Genomic DNA, 18,885 nt, shown 5'->3' with positions numbered 1-18,885 from the left:
TGTAAAACTCAAACAAATCCAATTAGGCCTTTTATCACACAGCGCTTGAGCCTTTTATGTGTGTGCAAGGCGAGTGTGAAAGTGAGCGAGTGCAGAGGTCCATCTGCAGGGTTACGGGGGGCGTGGGTAAAAAGGTAAGGGAAAAATGGGGATCGTGGAAAGGAGATGTACAAACCCGCTACTTTGTACATCTCCAGTCGACGTCCGTCTCCAGATTTGTCACTCTGGGCGAGCTTGTGTGCAAGGATTTGGTTCCTAGTGAACAGCAAGTCTCCATCCACAAACCCAGAGTTGAAACATGCAACCCTGACCGTTTCACAAGAATGTGCCCGCAGATTTATGGCTGAGTATCTGTCTGCATGGGTGTGAGTGTGTTTTGCACAGAGATGTTATGCGTGACTCAGGACAAGTGCGTCTTTGTAAGTGCTGGGGTTCACAAGACTCGGAGTGCTTCTTAGAAGCACGGTTTAGAAAAAAAAAACAAGAAGAAGAAAAAAAAAGAGCATGTTATGATCCCGGGCAGAATTCTGACTATGTTGTGGGCCTCCAGTGGCCAACAATTGGACACTGTCTTTCAGTGAGCCTCGACCTGTCATAAGACTGTCATAATGCCTTCTATTCCCGTTTAAAAGAAAGCCTCGAGCAGAAAAATAACACAGAATTAATGTGATTTTTCCACTTCTAGTCATCTTTTTTCCTTAACTTTAGCTTCTTCAAAACAGCCAATTCTAGGTAGCACTTTGGCTTATAGCAATTTAGCACAATGACACTTCAGTCTACTGTAATGTGAAGAATGTTCAGTGACATTCAGCTGCTTTCATTTCAGGGAATTACATTAGCCCAGACCTTAAGCTTAGAAGTGGTACAGAAGATAGCTTGGAAGGACAGTTATTGCGTGCAGCTCTTTTCAGCCTCGAGCTCAACACCTCGCGTGTGAACTGCCATGATTGCCCCGTTGAGAAAAAGACTATGTACGCCCCTTCCCAGCAATTATGGGCCTGGGAAAAGAATGTGAAACCCAACCTCTGTGGACAGCCATCCCCACACTATACAACAACCTGCAGATGGAGAGGATTTGGAGATGGGTAGGATTGAGAGGGTTAATAGCTGGCTGAATGGGTATATTAAAGGGCATTACTTAGAGGAACAATATGGCAGTGGCAGAAGCCATTTCACATGAAGCTTTAAAAAGAAAGAAAAACACTTCTTAATGCTTTCACCCTCCATTTCCCGTCCACAAGCCTTCCCTACAGTCCACTCACCAACTGAAGCCATGTTTGTTTGTAGGAGTGTGTTTCTCCAGTAGAGCAGTGAGCTGCAGAAGGGAGAGTTTCTGCAGCAGATTCATCTGTAGCACAGACTGGCAGCTAATCTGAAGCTGGGCGGAGGCCAAGCTGGGCCGATGGGAGTTCTGGAAGCTGGGCCAGCGGAGTTTCTGTGGTCTGGAGTACATCGGAGAAGAGCAGAGCACAAATTGAGATGTGAGAAGAATACTGACGATTGAGAAAGAACAAGTTTAACCCTCGGGATCTGCCTCATGCTTTTGTTCATGCATAAACGTTGACAATAAAACCCACGGCCACACACAGTATTTGTAGTTGTTATGTGCCAAGTGATCAGTTTGGGGATTACAAGGACTTATGTACACATCAATCAAGAGATTGTCTTTGAGACTAAAAGCCCGCCGAACGTAAGTCTGCCTGTGAATTCCTGAAAGCACAGGAACGGTCCCCATGGAAACCAAGCAGCATTCCAGAGCGCTCGGTAGCATTACATAAGGAGAGAAGTCTCAGCGTGTCCCCCTGTTTATCCTATGCTGTCACTTTTTATGTAAAACTCTTTTTGTTGGTACCTCAGTGCTGCATTCAGGTTTGCTTTGTCCTTTTACAGAAGAAAGACTGGCAGCATGAGACTTTCCACTTAGTATTAAAACTAAAAGTAGCACATAAAATTTTTCTTATATAAAAATATGCATGAAATTGTATTTTTGAGAATGGCTAACAGTGTGGTCTGGGAATTATTTAGAGTCAAAGTTGCTGTTTAATCTAGAGCAGGAGTATGAAATGGACCTGAGGGCCAGAACTGGCCTGGCAAAGACTTCAATCTGGCTCACTCCATATCTTAAGAAAATATGTGGAGGAGAGCATAAATTTTAGACTTTTAACTGTAGTTTTGGCTCCAAATAAAGATTCCCCCCACAGTTATTTATACAGCATTTCTTTATCATGTAGAAAAAGAGACATTGTGTTGAAACTGCACTTCTTTTTCTTACATCTCAGGTATTAAAAGTGTAGTTAAACTTCTTTACATTGATAAAAAAAGAGGGGTTTTACTGCTCGACCCACTTAAAATCAAAGTGGGCTGTATGTGCCCCATAGTGTAAAATGAATTAGACATCCCTGATTTAGGGACTATAGATATAAATGACCACATGTACTCTAACCTGGCATGTTTGCACCTTACTATAAAATGTAAGGATTTCAAACCTCTGATTTTTTTATTAAAATCTGGATGAACCGACCCTTCATTGATGATCTGCATTTGTAAAAAGATGGTTTTGAATTTTCTTCCCTCACCTGCTGGTTCGGGTTAGAGATGCTCCGACACCAGAGTCTCTTCTCTCCCTCATTCCTTCCTCCCCCTCGCCCAAGGGGTTTCCTGTGCTGTCTTGGTCGCTTCCGTTCTCGGCCTCCTCCAGGCGGTTCTGCAGAGGAGAGGATGGGCACGGGGAGGCCGAGTCCAGTGCTGAATCCGAGTCGCCTTCTTCCTCCTCATCTTCCTCCTCCTCCTCTTCACCAGCCGCATCCTCAGACCAGGCATTAACGAAACGCTGCAGGCCGCTGACGTGTTGAAGCACTTCCTCTAATTTGTGCTCATCCCCCTCTTCCTCCTCTCCCTCCACTCTCTCCGTGTAAGGGACGTTGTCATAAAAACTCAGACGGCTGTCGACCGAGCCCGATGAGCCACGGCGTTGACGTCTGCTGTGCCGTCCCCTGAGGATCACAGAGTTTCCATTATCATTAGTGCGTGAACTCCCATCCTGGAGGGCCTTGGGAAAGGTTCCAGGCTTATGGCCTTCTGGTAAATAGAAAAAGATCATGCCCTCCTCTTCCTCTTCTTCTTCCACTTGTCTGCTGCTGTCTTGCACGCTGTAGTTGTTCTTGCGGTTCTGCTCATCAACTGTCATCCCATTACTAGCGTGGCAGGGGATGGGTGGGGCAGATTTGGGAGCTTGCTGCTGATCTGAAGCTTGCTGGAGGAGGCTGAAAGGATCAAAACCTTCCAAATACATGCCCCCTCGCTTACTGGAGGTCGCTGCCGCACTGTGGCTGCGAGCTCGAGTCACTGGGCTCGGCGTGCTCACCGCACTCCCGCTGCTAGCTTCCGACTGGCTGCTCCCAGTACTTCCAGTACTTCCGTTGCTGGTCTGAGTGGAGTAGGATACAGAGCGATTGCGGTTAAGTGTCATAGTCTGGGTATTATTGCGATGGTGATTAAGATTCTGGTTGAGGTTGAGACTGGAGATGTCCACGCAGTTGAGCCTCCGCAGTTTGTCATCATCGAGACCCTCTTTGACGACAGGGCCGCTGATTTCTATTTTGCCTCCGCCGGTGCCCCCCTTCTTCTTTCTCTTAGAGGAGCTGCCACTGCGGAGCCGCAGACTCTCCATCCTCTTGAGAAAGCTCTTAGCTCTCGAACGTGTGCTTTTGCTGCTGCCGGATCCTCGGTCCAGACTTCCCCCTCGTCCGGCGACCCCCGTCTTTACATCAAAGGTAAACTGCCTGAGAGTCTCTAGGGGCGATGGAGGCAACCCGTCAGACAGAGAGTCCTCATTAGCACATCCTGACCCACCCGTGCCTGACGATGAACACATGCTAGCTATTGAGCTGGCACGGGTGGCATTAGGGGGCACAGCTTCGTTTACCAGAGCAGCACCGTGGGTCTTCTCTTCTCCTCTCCCTCCACTCCCACTGCTGTGGATGGAGCCGACTTCGGGCTGTTCACTGAGGTCGGTCAGCACACTCTCCGAGCTGTTGCCTTCTCGGAGGGTGAGCTTGCCCTTCTGGGATGCTTGGTCATTGGGAAAAGGGGGCTGGCAGGCATCTGTGGGCAGCGCGGAGAAAACCTCCAGCTCATCCATCCGAGACCAGCGCTTGCTGTCCCTCTGGAAGGTCCAGCGTCCACTGATGGCACAAGGCTCATCCTCATCTGAGTCCTCACTCTGAATGAATAAGGGGGCCAAGGAAGGGAGAGGGGAGAGAAAGGAATAGCAAGAAGAGACGGGGAAAAAAGAGAGGGAGGGAGAGAAACAGTTGGTGACATTATTCACTGCCACATTTTCCACTTCTTTTCCAGTATTCCTCACCTTGATCCAGGAAACTTTCTGTAGTTATGGAACTTATTTTAGAATGGATCTAATTTTAACCTACATGAAATATAATTATATACAATGGCTGTCAAAAGCTTCCATAACACAAGGCCTTTTATAAGAAGACATGTATAAATTTCAGCATGAAGCATGAGGTAATTATATTCATGGTCAGTCAGAAAACCTCAGAAAAATAAGTAGAATAAATTGGCCATTGCTGAGTCACATTTAATGTATATGAACCATTACAAAAATGCACACACCTCCCCCAGTTTGGTTAATCTGTCTCAGACCCCGAAGGGCGTTGAGGAAATTCCATTTTGACCCCATAGCTCTCAATGTAGCCGGCCAGACTGGGGTCACCCCCCGCCTACACCCACCTACACAGTCGTTATCTGATTGTGCACAGGCACTCATGGTTGGAGAGTAAAACAAGCGCCGTCACTGATATATTTTAAAATTTCTTATACAACCCACCTACAAAACTGGCGTCTATAGTATACAATCAAAGTCAAACACAGGCCTCAAATCTAAAATCTGAACTCATTAGAACACCAAAAACTTATAAATGAAGTTCCTATATAAAGGATCCTGGAGATAAGCACTTTGATTGAAAAAGGAAAAAAAAATCATCATTTTCAGAGTTCACAAAGGGCTTTATTATAGGCTTCGTTTCAAATAAAAGTGAATAAAGATTGTGATCTATCCTGGTACAAAGAGGATTCACCTAAAAAGAACAATTTAGTAATTTTGGCGACACTGCTCTATACGACCGTAGCCTGTTTCTCCAGTTACTCCGGTTGTAATGAGAGGTAACCAGCACTCACTGGTGATCATAGCTGGAACCATTTTTTACTGTCCACCCAGCAAATCATACTGATTGATACGCTGATTGCCACATCAATGAGGTCGCAGAATGAAAGCTATTCTTATAATCATCGGACAGTACGAGCAAACCACGAAGAACGGGAGACGAGGAGATGGAGATTTAAGAGAGGGAATGTAAAGACGTGACGAGATCAATGCATTCCTAAGCTGTCTGGGCGTGGGGGTGGGAGGCTGTTGTCCCGCAAGAGCGGAGGAGTCGAGGAGGCAAATAACCTCTTTGACTCCTCTGCTCTTCTCTGTTGACTCCTGAAATGAAAGGTGACACAGAAAGGGTCATCCTAATGAATACCACCACGCATAGAACAAGGATCTTCCTATGTAGCCCTTAAGGGCATTAGATTTGGTTGATTTGTAGAAAACAGAGAAATTCTTGTCACAAAGTGACAGTGTCTGTCAGTCTAGACTTTCTGCTTTAATTGAAACATGAGTGGTCTAAAAGTGGGATTTTTACATAATTATCCTAAGGAGGAAAAACACTTTCCACTAGGACGGCTTCCTTAAAAGAGACATTTAAGAGCTGGTGTTGGTGGGGGTTTAATTGGTGCGAAAAACTGCTTGAAAACATGCCTTTATAATACCTCTGAAATCATTGAAAGATGTATAAATACGAGGAAGTATTTTAGAAGAGAGAAGGTGAGCATACTTTAAATGAATGGGGGAGTTTTGGTCAAAGAAACCCCTTCATTTAGACATTAAAGCTCTCCTCCCTTCCCCTACTATCCCACAACCCATTTGGTATAGAAATGAACTCAACAGGTGCCTTCTCATTAAACGAGATGAGAGAAAATGCAGCTTTGCCCTGTGGCCAAGTGCGAACTGTGGGTTGAGGTGAGGCGGTGCAACTGTGGATAAGGAGATGTGCAAAGTGGCTTTTCACAAAGGAGGGTAGTTCAAGTGCTTGCATGTAGACTTACTCTTTTTCTTTGTGGCGAAATCTCCAGTCTCATTAAAGCGCACTTATTGAGGGTGTTCAGTCTCCTGCAAACACAAACACACGCACAACTGGTTAGATTTGAATTGCGTGGGCTTTAAATATTAAACCTCACCAACTTTCACTAGAACACAAGGATGTGTAAAGGAAGGAAAGATGAAACAAGGCAAAAAGGAACTGCGGTGCATCCAGTCTGGCTAATGAGATGCGGAGGGATAATCCCTACGTGGACAGGAAGAGAAGGAGAGAGTGCAAAGAGAATGAAATCTGCTGGAGTGCCGACGCAACCTCGGGGAGGGGACAGAAAGATTATCCCTTTAGCCACCTGGAGAAGGGGGTCCAACCTCTGAAGAGCTCTTAGAGCAGATCATGTAACAATGGAGAGATGAAGTGATGGGAACTCAAGGATAGCTGCGGATGTGGGGAAGGGATGAATGCTGCCAAAAGAGGAGACACTGAGATGATAGCTTCCAGATGTATGGAGGAACACCTGCTGTGGTTTATTACTTAAGGATCGAGTTCTGATGAAGAGGCTGAGTCCATTAAAGAACCATTAGTTCCCTCCTCATATGCTAAAAAGGACGGCAGGGGGACAAATTGAATGCAAACCCAGTCGTCTTCAATGATAATTGCAACCATTTGGATCACTTCACATATAAAATGAAGGCTCACAAAGCTCAGAGCCTTTTAAATGTTTATGTTTTAGGGAACAATTGCAGTCTAATTTTTTTTGTCCCCTACAACATAAAAAGAAAGATGCAGTGATGTAAGGAGAAAGATATGTGCCTGGGAGGATGGTACAAAAGACTCTAACGGCTAAGATAAACCCTATCAGTCCCAGATAAAGAAGAAAATAAAGGCGGAAGAAGGTAAGAACATAGTGAAACCAAACAGGGAGGGGAAGTGCACGGTTGCTTATCGTGCGATTCTTTTATCTCATCGGCAACTTTCCAAAGCATGGCTCTTTTTGAAGTCGTGCCCTCATGGTTTCATCAGAGGGAAAAGTAGTGATAGTACAAAAAAGAGAGAGAGAGAGAGAAGATGATGAGGAACAAGAAGAAAGGAACATACCATCAAAAGAAAGATAAAAGGCGTATGAAGGGTTTTAAGCATGACTTGTAATCTCACCTGCAGAGAGCCTCAATAGCATCCCGATCGAGGAAGTCGTGGTCTTTGGTGACTGAAGAAATGTCAATGGGAAACTGGGCGTCTAAAGAGAGAGAAGTGAGTCAGGTTACGTGAGGGCATCTCCCTGCCACTGATTGGATCAGTATGTTCAGATAAAACTAAAAGATACCACCCTCAGCTCCAAAGACACCCACCTACTCAAACACCCACCTTCCCCCTCTCACTCCCACCCACCCATACAGCCCTGATTAAAAGCTAAAAGAGGAAGTAGCGTCTTAGTCGACCAAACAAACACAGCTGCAGCTTTCAGACCCAGCAGGCAGGGGGGATATGCAGCACAGGGGGAGAGAACAGGGGACTGATTGAAGAATGACAATAGGTACTCCAATGTGGCTCAGAGGTCCCGCTTCCTTTTCTGCTTCTCACTCTTTCTCTCTGGTCTACCTGAATAACAAGGTCACTTGTTCGCCCAGTTGCTGGGCTGGTAAAAGCAGAGTGAGTATGCCTTGAAATTCTGTCTTGAATGCCAAGAATGACCAACTGGATATTACAAGGTTTTCTGGAATGTCGGACCAACCCAAAATGGGACTGTTGCATCCAAACCCTCAGGGGTCACGTTGATAAGAAAATGCTATCATGGGGCCAGCACCTTTAACCTGTACTGTACTGGAGCAGGCCTATCAGTCTGCCTATCTTTAGTGGGGCAATAGTCTCGACGGCACAGACAATAAAGAATCTCTTATGGAAATAAGGAAGGGAAATGTGTGTCACGTATCAACAGAGCAATTCCTACTACTACTACAAATGAGTCAAGCGCAGTTTTCAGCACTTTTGTATTGCTTTTTTTTTTTTGTCTGAAAGGTCTCAACACCTGTACAGAAACTCAAATAGGAAACCTTTCACAGTTAAGTGGAAATAAGCAGTGACCTGCTGACAATGGCAGCTCGGTACTGCTGTCATCATTCTGTAATTACATAAAGGGAACTGGTATGCCCCTGGCATGCAGTAGTATAGAAGACCTACAAGGAGTGAAGAATGTTTTATGTACTTTGGTGCTTATTTATATTTCAAGGGTCATGCAAAGTACTCTTTTTCAAGCAGTTGTCATTGCAGGTGTAGCTTTAGATGGAGCAGAAAGCTATAATTATATAGGTTACACTGTATTCAAAGCATAGGCAATGTTTGCAATACAGTACAGCTCGCTGGGGCTTACATGGATTTCTTTTCGGATGTAGAGCAAAAAAAAAAAACCCCACACACATCTCATTTGCTCTTCTGTAATGTTAGGCTGTGTGTTTAAATTTTGAAAACTAAATATAAAAATTATTCTTATTGCAAAGTGATAAAACCCAAACCCATCAGTCATGTACCAGTTTTGAGCAGGCTGCGGTGTCTCCTAGTGTTCCTTACCTTCATAAAGTTGGGCGTATTGCGGGAACCCTGCAGCTCGGAGCCACGTGCAGGCCTCTTTGGCTTCGATCTCTATGGAGAAGAACAAGTGAAACACACGTTAAGGGTTACAGAAGAACAGCATCATGTCAAAAAGCGTGTAGTAACATGAAAAGACATGAGCGTGGCTTTGGTAATAACATCACGAGTGTAAATGAAACATCATTTAATAAAGTTATCAAGTTTAAACACCAATCCAAGAAAACACTCTGGAACCCTCCAGCATGTTAGCAGCTTATCCAATGTGAACTGATTGACCTTATTAGCTATCTAACACTCCGTCACGCACGCCTCTCACATGTTTCTAGAGCTAAGAGCAACATACGTGCAAACTTCACACCATCACACTCTCAAGTGTCTTCCACTTAAGCTTCTTAGCTAGGTAATGCAGTGGAGTCACATATCTCTGACAGTAAACGTTGCCTAACCTTTTCCTCACGTGACACGAACAATGGTTGCCGTGGATCTGCATCCATGGAAAACATTTATTCTTTAAAGTATTAACATGTTACATTTTCTTTGCTTGTTGTCTAAGAGCATCTGTTTCCTCCTGTTACCATCACAAGTAAACTCTGAAGATTAGCGTGAGTATAGGAAAGGGAGTTTAACATTCAGATGTGTCATTCTGAGAGCTCGTACAGATTCTCCATAAAAGCCATTATTCCATACTTCTTAAAGGCTGACAAACAAATTCTCCCATAACTCCCTTAGAACACAAGCTGAGGTCTATAGTGTGTCACCGGTGCCACGAGGATGTCTCCCAGCTATCTGTGAAAGCTTTTTAGATGACATGTGCCAAATGGCTGCTCCAATCGCCATAAATGCTTCATTATCCCTGCAGCTACCTGTTTTTAGACAGGAGACCAAAAGAAGAGTTTTACAGTGTCCTAGTTCCTAGAATGATAGCAAGTACACACGCAGATCAACCTTGAGAGAAACAAAGCCTGAGTGACAAAATTGGTAAATGGCCTGTATTTGTATAGCGCTTTACATAGTCCCTAAGGACCCCAAAGCGCTTTACATAGTCCCTAAGGACCCCAAAGCGCTTTACACTACATTCAGTCATTCACACACTGGTGATGGCAGCTACATTGTAGCCACAGCTGTCCTGGGGCGCACTGACAGAGGCGAGGCTGCCAGACACTGGCGCCACCGGGCCCTCTGACCACCAGTAGTGAAGTGTCTTGCCCAAGGACACAACGACGAGACTGTCGGAGCCGGGGCTCAAACCGGCAACCTTCCGATTACAAGACAAACTGCCAACGTTTGAGCCACGATCGCCCCCGAGGCACAAAGCAAGTAAAAGACTTGGAGGACAGTCAAAAGTTCTTGCTTTTACAAACTGCTACACTGGCAAGTTTAATTGGGTTACTGTGTCTGGCTGAGTGTAATTAGCTAATCATAACCACCCGTAAAGAAACTGGATTTAGTGCATTATATCTTTGGTTCGCGCATTAAGCAGTTACACCCCATTTCAAAGCTAAATCGCTCCACACGTTATATATATCTTCCCACAAGAACACAAAAAGAGAACAACCTGAAAGGCAAGAAAAGTAACGAGAAACAGAGAGGTCAAGGAAGACTACAGCTGCAAAGGGTCTGGACTAAGCGATATGACATTTACATACCAACAACAAGCCTAGACGGCAGACAAACCCACTAACAACAAGGTGTGACACGACCAAGACAAGAGTCTCCCCACTGCCACTGCAGAGGCTCCAACTTCCTTTAAACAACTACCATGACACCAGCGCGCACCGCAGTGTCAAATGGCACATTAACAACTACACTCCGGCGTTATTTGTCAAACGTGCGCTATTTTTCCTTGTGGATGTGAAGCTGTATGCCTGAGAAAAAGTGTGTGTGTGTGTGTGTGTGTGTGTGTGTGTGTGTGTGTGTGTGTGTGTGTGTGTGTGTGTGTTTCAGCTGAGTATTTTTGGAGCGTAGTGAACCCAGAGGAAAGTACAAACCAAGCAATAATTATACCAGCATTCTTGAAAGCAAGCAGTGCACAGGGCCAGAGATTCCTGTGCTCGCTCGTGTTTAAATGTGTGTGCACAAGTAAGTCTGTCTGTGTGTGTTTGCATTGACTAACCTCATGTTTAAAGACAAACCACTCAAAAGACAGTAAAGCTATTGAAATGCAAATTAGACATGCAAACACATGGTTGGCCTTCCAACCCCACGCCCCCCTCCAGTCCCCAGAAAAGGAGCTACGCGAGCCAATAAGTGCCTTTTGCTGGGATGCTATGCAGTGACACACCCTACTGGGCTAGAATGTGTGTCAAATCTATTTTACAGTGAGATAATGTGAACTTAGTGTGCCGAGGAAATAAAATAAAGACAGCAGCATTCACCCCGCAGATGGATCCGACTGAATAATATTTGTCACTGAGCTACATTGTGTCCATTCATTCACAGAGTAAAAGCAAGAATATTTTTGTCTTTTGTTTGGCCACAGGAAGTGGACAGGGGCATGGGGCATCTGGCACAAACATTCTTAACAATAGAGCAGCACCCACTTGCACTAACATGCATCTGGAAGAATCAAAAGCCGGATCAACAAAGCAACAAAAGGAATTTACAAGAATATCCCAGGAACTCAGGCCATAAAAACATCATCTTTAACCAGACCTCCTAGCCATTAACATTTATGTTAGCTTCGATAGAAAAAGATTTGAGGGTGTATTTCAAATTTTTTCTTCACTCACTGTCCACCCTGGTTCCCTAGCCCTGATCAGGGAACTACCTCACTTCCCCTTCCTGCTTCCCTCACAGGAAGAAAGCTTAGCAGCGTGCAATGGCCACCGACCACTTGGCTGTACAGCCCTGCCTTCATTTGTTCCAGACCAGATAATAGACGGGGAGGCAGCCAAGACAAACACGGGCCCCGGCGATTGTGTGTACTTACCAAACGTCCTCGTGGTTAAAGATGGCTACAAAGCCACTCTAAACAAATATCTTGCGGCACCCACTTAGAGCCTCAACATTGCAGTGAGAAAGCAGAAAAGAGAGTTTTATCACCCTGATAATGACCGCGTTATTCAGCACGCGTGTGCCAAGTCGGCTCAAGAAGGGATAACACATACAGAGTGAGTCAAAGGTTCAAAGCCAGTGGCACCACTCAAAATGCTACATGTCCTGGCAAGCTCTTTACATCCAGCTCACTTCACTTCTCATCATGTTCAGTCTAATTCCTGGAGGATTTATCTTCTTGCTTTTGAAGGAAACTTATTGTACACCACTCTATGAGAACTTTGTCACTTCGTGCCATTAACTCGGGGTGTGAATAATGATGCGATTCTCAACTGGAAAAGATAATTATGCCAAACATCTCCCATGTTTGGCTGCTTCTTTTTTTTTAAGCCAGTTGCCACATGGTAGGTTTGGCACACTGTGGCCACTACAAGTGGGACCACTGATGATTAGTGGGAAAAAATAGGCCTGAAGCCAAGTATGATTTTTGTTTGAAAACTAAACAGGACTTTGCTGCTATAATACTTTGCTCCGTTTTGAATTTCAGTGTAGGGTGTGTTGTTTTTTCAGCTTCTAAGAACAAGTCTGAGAACCACTGGCGAGGTGACGGGCGCAGAACTTGGATAATCACAAGTTCAGAACAGACAAGAACGTCTGAAAGGAATGAGGCTTTGAGGTGACTTCGTCTAGACTTTCCAACAAATAATAAATATTCTGACATAATTAGCCACATTGATTTCTGAATCTTATAACCAAAAAATGAAGACAAGTCAGCTCCACACTAATCCTGACTGATATGAACAAGCAAAAACAACTCAGTGGGACACACTCCCTCTTGCTTGGAAAGATGAAGATGATTACAGAAGAACAGCAGATAACACAACTAATAAGATCCAAGCTGATGCTAATAGAGATTTCATATGGATCACGAGAATCTTTTCTCCTGCACATTGCCCAAAGCTAATCTGGTGAGCACCCAGTCAAGCTTTACCCACTTTCCCGAAGTATCAACTTCTAAAATTATCCACCACAGCTTTTCTTTGCTTTCCTTTTCCCTGCTCTCACCTTCATCTCCTGCGCTGTCTCTACTTATTTCAACTCTGCTCGCCACTTCTCTTCTCTCCCTTCCGGTAACAGGAAATTCTCACAATTGCCGACCACAGTCCCACCCCACCTCCCACCCCCAGTGCAGGAGGCAACGGGGTCTGGCTGGCTGAGTCTGAATGCTCAGCTCCAGTGGGAGTTTGTCAGCAGCAAGCAAACAAAGGATGCTGCTCCCCCACCTATAGCAAACTGGAGGTCAAGAGTCTCTATACAGTTAACAGTGATGCTGGGGCTTTGAAGCTGGCAGACTGAGAATAATGCTTGACTAACCACTGTTGTGAATTGAGGTGGCTTATCTTGAGTCATCTGATCACTGCTGAGTTTCCAAGTGCCCACTGCATAACAACCCAAAAAGCAGTCGTCAGATCCTAATGAAGTTCATTTCAGAGTGGGCCGTTCCAAAGTTGGTTTATATAGGTGATGTGATAAACCAGGCCAGACTGTGTGGCTAGCTCAGACGTAATAAGCAGAGCACCAGAGCCTGAATGCTGCCTTGCTTTTGTCCTTCACATAAGCACCGACAAGGATAAGCCTGTAAAAGACTTGAAAAAAAATTGAAATCACAACACACACATGTGAGAAAACCCAAGAACAACTGGACGTTGCAGATTTTTTAGCGTGACCAATGTAAAATCCCTCCTGTGCTCCACTAGTGGAATGTAAGGATGGACATTTTTTTTTCTTTCCTGATGGGTATCATGTTTTGTGATTCCACTGTGGAGACAGCTGGTGCTCACAGAGAAGGCCTGGCTGTTGGCTAAGTGATACGGTGCCAGGAATATTACCATCTGGCTGTTCTCAAACTATATCCCACTGACACAAACAAAAAAATAATCAAGTTACTAACATGCTCCATTCCAGTTATCAACCACCAGCTGGCGCAGGCATGCAGGCACGGATCCACGAGCACATCCACACGCAAACACACGGCTGTCCCAGATGGGTCATCGCAGCGCTAACCCCAAAGACCCCCTGACGACAGATTTATGCTCACATGGAGGGCCCTAGCCCTGGATCAGGTGACCAGGCATATTCAAAGCTTCTGAGAAGCTTTCAGCAACCAGATGACAGTCTACCTGCCTGCACCCCTCCCCTCCCTACCTCCCTCCCCTGATAGCAATCCATTAACATACAGATCCCAGGACAGCCCAGTACCTTCAGCCAAAGGAAGGTGAGAGCAACAGCGAACATATGACTTTTCTCACAGGACATGAAGAAAACAGCTGGATGTAAATCTTCCAGATAAGGTCACAGCTTCTTCCTGTTTCACAAAGAATCCAGATGAAGCATGTTTCCTTCATTTAGAACAACCCCAGTCTAAGGTGGTTTACCTCATCCCACATAGGCTTGAAAAAAGAAAAGAAAATGTGGTCTCTTTTACACTTTTGACTGGATAGTCCTTCTATTCCTAGTTTGCATAGTAGAATGATATCAGCATTATACTATTCCTGGATTAGTGGTTACTGTAGATAAAGTTCATTCATCTTGCATCATAATGGCTGGAAATGAGTATATACTGTGTGTGCGTGCGCGCCTTTGAGCACGTTCTTAATGCCTTTATGGCTCAACTGAACCTCAGCGCTCATATCTGTTCCAAACCTCAGGCAGCTGATAAGAAGCCATGTGTTGGAACAAACGTTGAAAACGGCTGGGACAAAGGAGAAGCAAACAAATCAAGCTAAGCCTGACAAAACTAAACTGAAAACAGGACTTAAACAGCCACAAAGCACCCCCTCAATATCCCCCCTCCCCTGCTTTTCGCAAAAGGTCGGCCGTCAGGCAAAAGGCAGTTAAGCAAACTGGAGGCGATAGGATGGCACTACTGTCGCGGGCTGGTACTATACCCAGGATAATCTCAAAACCAATTCAATATCAATAAGGCTACTTGAAATAGGCACATTTTGGAGAAGGTTTCATCACCACTATCGATTCTAACAGTGAAGTGTGCGCTGCTCTGCTAGAAACTTCTCTTGGCTGAGCGCGTAAAAGGGTCAGTCTTACAGTAGGTTTTTGGTTATGTGAGAAAATAGTCCCCATTTAGTATTGTGGAGGTCACCGATAAACAAACATACGAACAAAAACAAGCAAACAATCAAAGAAACAACAACAAAAACCGGACATATTCAGAGAATTGTGAACAGAGGTCGGGACTCCGTACGCGTCAGGCTGTGAGAATTTCTGACAGTCCGCAGCGCTGCGCCCCAAAGACGGTTTATCCAAAACCTCCACTCAAAACTAAACCTGCAGTAAAAGTTTTAAATCTTAAATTCCGAAAATAACCTTTAAAAAGTGCACTTTTGGGAACTCTTCACTCCCCGACGAACAGGAAACCGCTTCACTGGACGGACACGTTATTCATACAAACTGAAAACCATCACTTATCTAAACGCAGTTCGGTGGATAAGAATGAAATGAACTTACGTGTCAGTATCATTTTTAAGGTCTCAATTCCACCATAAAACCAAACTCCCGGCTGCACTCTGGCAGGGTAGACAGTTCAGTCAGATCTACTCCACCGTTAGGACGAAGTCCGCATGATAAATCCACTGTAGATAAAACGCAAACTAGAGAATCGGGTGCAAATGTTCTCCGACCGTTGGGCAAAGCGGTAACTCCATAGTCCTAACTAATCTTGCTGCGGCAAACAGAATTCCACAATATTCAAATCGTCCCAACACCACACCGGACCTTGAATGAAGCGGTTCCCAGCAGGAATGTGAATGGAGAGAGTAAAGTGTGATTCAAGCTTTAGGAATGGGCAGCTCTGCCGTGGCTCCACCCCGCCCCCCCCCCCCCCCCCCTCACTCTGCTGCTCCACACCTGATAAGGAGCTGGAGACATGCAGATGCACTCAGAACAACCTCTGCAGTTCATAATGTGCAGGGACTGGAGTTTGTTTGACGATCAGAGACACAACTTTGTGTCCAAACGCACTAACAGTTACAAACTGAGTTCCCCGCTACAAATGGCGACTTCATTCGATGATATCCGTTTCTAATTCATTTGCAAATGTATTTGCTCAGAACCGTAAAATATATTTTACAAATGTTACATGTAGATAAACTAAAGTTATTAACCGAGTTATATATTTTTAAAGACTTGCGTACTCTTTTCAGCTGCAGGATCTCTCCCGCTTCTACCACTCCCATAAGAAGTATTTGACTTGTAGGTTGGCACCCAGTTTGCATATCATTAGAAACTAATGGAGACAACTGTGAGACTCTCTTTTGTGACGCGGGATTTAGTCTGAAAAGCGCAAGTGGTGCCTTGAAAAGAAGTGTTGCAGGTATGGTAATGGCTGTGTCCATGACGCGCCAGGCGCACGTACACCATGCTCAGGCTGACTGCAGTGACAACACATTTAAATTCCTGACCGCAGGGCACATAGGACGAGATACTGAGATAATAAGACTTACAGTTCACTCGTTTATGTTTGGTATACTTAGAAACAGCCAGTTGAGTGTTGCAGATTCTGCCACATGCTCCCATGTGTGGACTTCTCATCTTTTCCTAGATCTCGTCAACTCTGTTATTGCCATGGTAACTCACAGCGCTGAAGCGGTGCAAATAAAAAAAAAGGGCGGCGAGTCAGTGGCACGGAAATATGTCTAATCCAGAGTTCGGACTGCCAGAAGGGGGAAAGGATGATGCAGAAAATCCTGGCTCTGTGCGCAGTCTGTCGCTGGCATTTATACCAGAACCAGCTGACGATGGAGTCACAAGTGATTCAGTCAGAACAGAGCCAGCCAACTACTGAAGTGAGCATGTTAGAGGCATATTGTTTTCATTTCTGATGGGTGATGAGAATAATTTGGAATTTTTGCCTTGAGTTTTCAGTTTTAACAAGAAGCAGTTTTTTTGTTTGTTTTTATAGCCCACAGAAGATTTCTAAACATTTAGTGTATGACTCGCAAAGACTGTCTATCATACATTTAGCACTGGTAATATGTCTAAAAGTCCCCAACACAAACATATTATTTCATTATATCTGGTCTTTGCAACCCTACCTCTAAAACTATAAAAAAGCGTGTATTGCTTGTGTTCTGCACTACTACTATTTGCTAAGTACTTTAAAGGCCTATCTTGTACTTACACAAATAATCAATAAAACAAGAGCAGTCCTTTATACATCCAACAAGACCTCCTATGTATACATTGAGTCACTAGCTCCTGAATTATGTATGGATTCAGATCCATTTGTGACATTTTCCTTGAAAACATAAAGACCACATTTCACACTTTTTCCTTTTTAAATTTAGTATGTATTTGGGAGGCTATATGATATGAAAATATTAGGTAATATGTCCAAATAATTTCCTGGATCCAGATCCGAATCAGTCTATGCAATCAAACTCCACCTTTGGCAAAATGTTCATGCCAAACTGTCAGCAAGTTTTTGCGTAACCCTGTAATAAATACACACACCACACATAACCACCTTGGCAGGTATTAAGCAGAAACAATGGATTTTCTCATATGCCACATGTGTGTGATTGATGCTGCCCATAATGTTTATACAGTACTATCCCTCCAAAAACTCCTGTAAGTACTTGTTCACAAGCTCTACAAGAGAGAGTTACACCTTTTTGGTGAGTGATGGAATCCAGACATTAGTACCTTCAGAATGACTATAGCATACACTCACCTTATCAGGTACACCCATTCAACCGCTCATTAGTGCAAATATCTATAACTGTCAAGATGACCTGCTAAAGTCCAGACTGAGCATTAGACTGGGAAAGAAAGGCGATTTCAAGTGATTTTGAATGTGGCATGGTTGTTGGTGCAAGATGGGCTGGTCTGAGTATTTCAGAAACTGCTGACGTACAGGAATCTTTCTCTCTAGGGTTTAAAGAGAATGGTTGAAAAAGACAAAATATTCAGTGAGCAGAATGAAAGGAGCCAAAGTGCTTTGAGCCAACAGAAAGGCAACGGTATATAACACAATATGAGAAATCTTGAAATCTAGGTAAGAGCATTGCTGAATGCAAAACACGCCTTGAAGAGGATAGGGTATAACAGCAAAAGACCACACCAGGTGCCACTCCAGAAGACTGGAAAAATGTTGCCTGCTCTTTATTGATTCCCAATTTGTGTTTCAACATACATATAAACAACAAGAGAACATTCTACCTTGTATCAACAGTTCAGGCTGCTGGTTATAGTTTCATGGAGTGGGGAATATTTTCTTGGCACACTTTGCAGCCGTCAAATCTGCAGTAACTGTGTGATGCTATCACGTCATTATGAACCAAAATCTCAGAGGAATGTTTTCAGCACCTTGTTAGATCTATGCCACAAAGAATTAGGGCAGTCCTGAAGAGAAAAGAGGATTTATCTCTGCTGACTTTTGGGGAGATGAAAATATCACATTTTCCATGTCCATTCACCATAACTATAAAATCTATGGTGATTCACGGTAGGGCAGTTTCGAGTGTTTGGAAAGAGCACAACAAGAAGCTCTTGGCCTCGAATCTGGTCGAGGCCTTTCTGTGTGTCCTCCCCAGGTACTCCAACTTCCTTCCACAGTCCAAGGATGGCAGTTAGTAGGTTAACTGGTAATTCTAAAGTGAATGTGATTGTATATGGTTGTAAGTCTCTCTCTGTTAGTCTTGTAACAGACGTGAAACTTGTCCATGGCAACTGAGATAGATAAGCACCCCTGGTGACCTTGAATTGAATAAGTGGAAGAAAATGGATGGATGAATGGATAAAATTCACGGTGGTGGTGATCTGTATAGTTTTTTTTTCCTTAAAAGAAATGTTTTAGCAATTTCTATTTTTAAACATTCCACATCAGATTTGTAAAAACCCAAAACAATCCAAAGTAAAGCCAATCTAAGCAAAACATACGGGACGGTACAAGCAGTCATACAAAAACATAACACACTCATATAAAAGTTCCTGATCCTATCTGATTTAAAAACTGAAGCTGTTTTCACACATGATATCCGGACAATGTCGGGACAGTCAGGTCAGAACACGGTTTACAGTTGTCAAATACAGCACAAGGCTGGAGAGACTTTGCATCAGCTGCACT

General features: G+C 44.2%; 1 protein-coding gene across 2 annotated transcripts in view; it reads right to left on the bottom strand.

Moving 5' to 3' along the window:
* Nucleotides 1–18,885, bottom strand: part of dlc1 (DLC1 Rho GTPase activating protein) — an 85,805-nt gene that overhangs the window by 7,268 nt on the left and 59,652 nt on the right. For both annotated transcript variants that reach the window (XM_085276828.1, XM_085276829.1), the window contains exons 6-10: nucleotides 8,727–8,798; nucleotides 7,317–7,398; nucleotides 6,172–6,235; nucleotides 2,577–4,222; nucleotides 1,263–1,442 (exon numbers count right to left, since the gene is read on the bottom strand). In XM_085276828.1, the coding sequence (XP_085132954.1) occupies nucleotides 1,263–1,442; nucleotides 2,577–4,222; nucleotides 6,172–6,235; nucleotides 7,317–7,398; nucleotides 8,727–8,798 (2,044 nt within the window). The remainder of the gene's footprint in view (nucleotides 1–1,262; nucleotides 1,443–2,576; nucleotides 4,223–6,171; nucleotides 6,236–7,316; nucleotides 7,399–8,726; nucleotides 8,799–18,885) is intronic.

This window comes from Mchenga conophoros, linkage group LG6 (genome assembly GCF_057382185.1).
Source record: "Mchenga conophoros isolate Kocher_MC1m ecotype Shallow Benthic linkage group LG6, M_conophoros_male_GT1.1, whole genome shotgun sequence".
Classification (NCBI taxonomy): Eukaryota; Metazoa; Chordata; class Actinopteri; order Cichliformes; family Cichlidae; genus Mchenga; species Mchenga conophoros.
The sequence above is the reverse complement of the archived record's forward strand: the minus strand, read 5'-3'. Positions and strand labels throughout refer to the sequence as shown.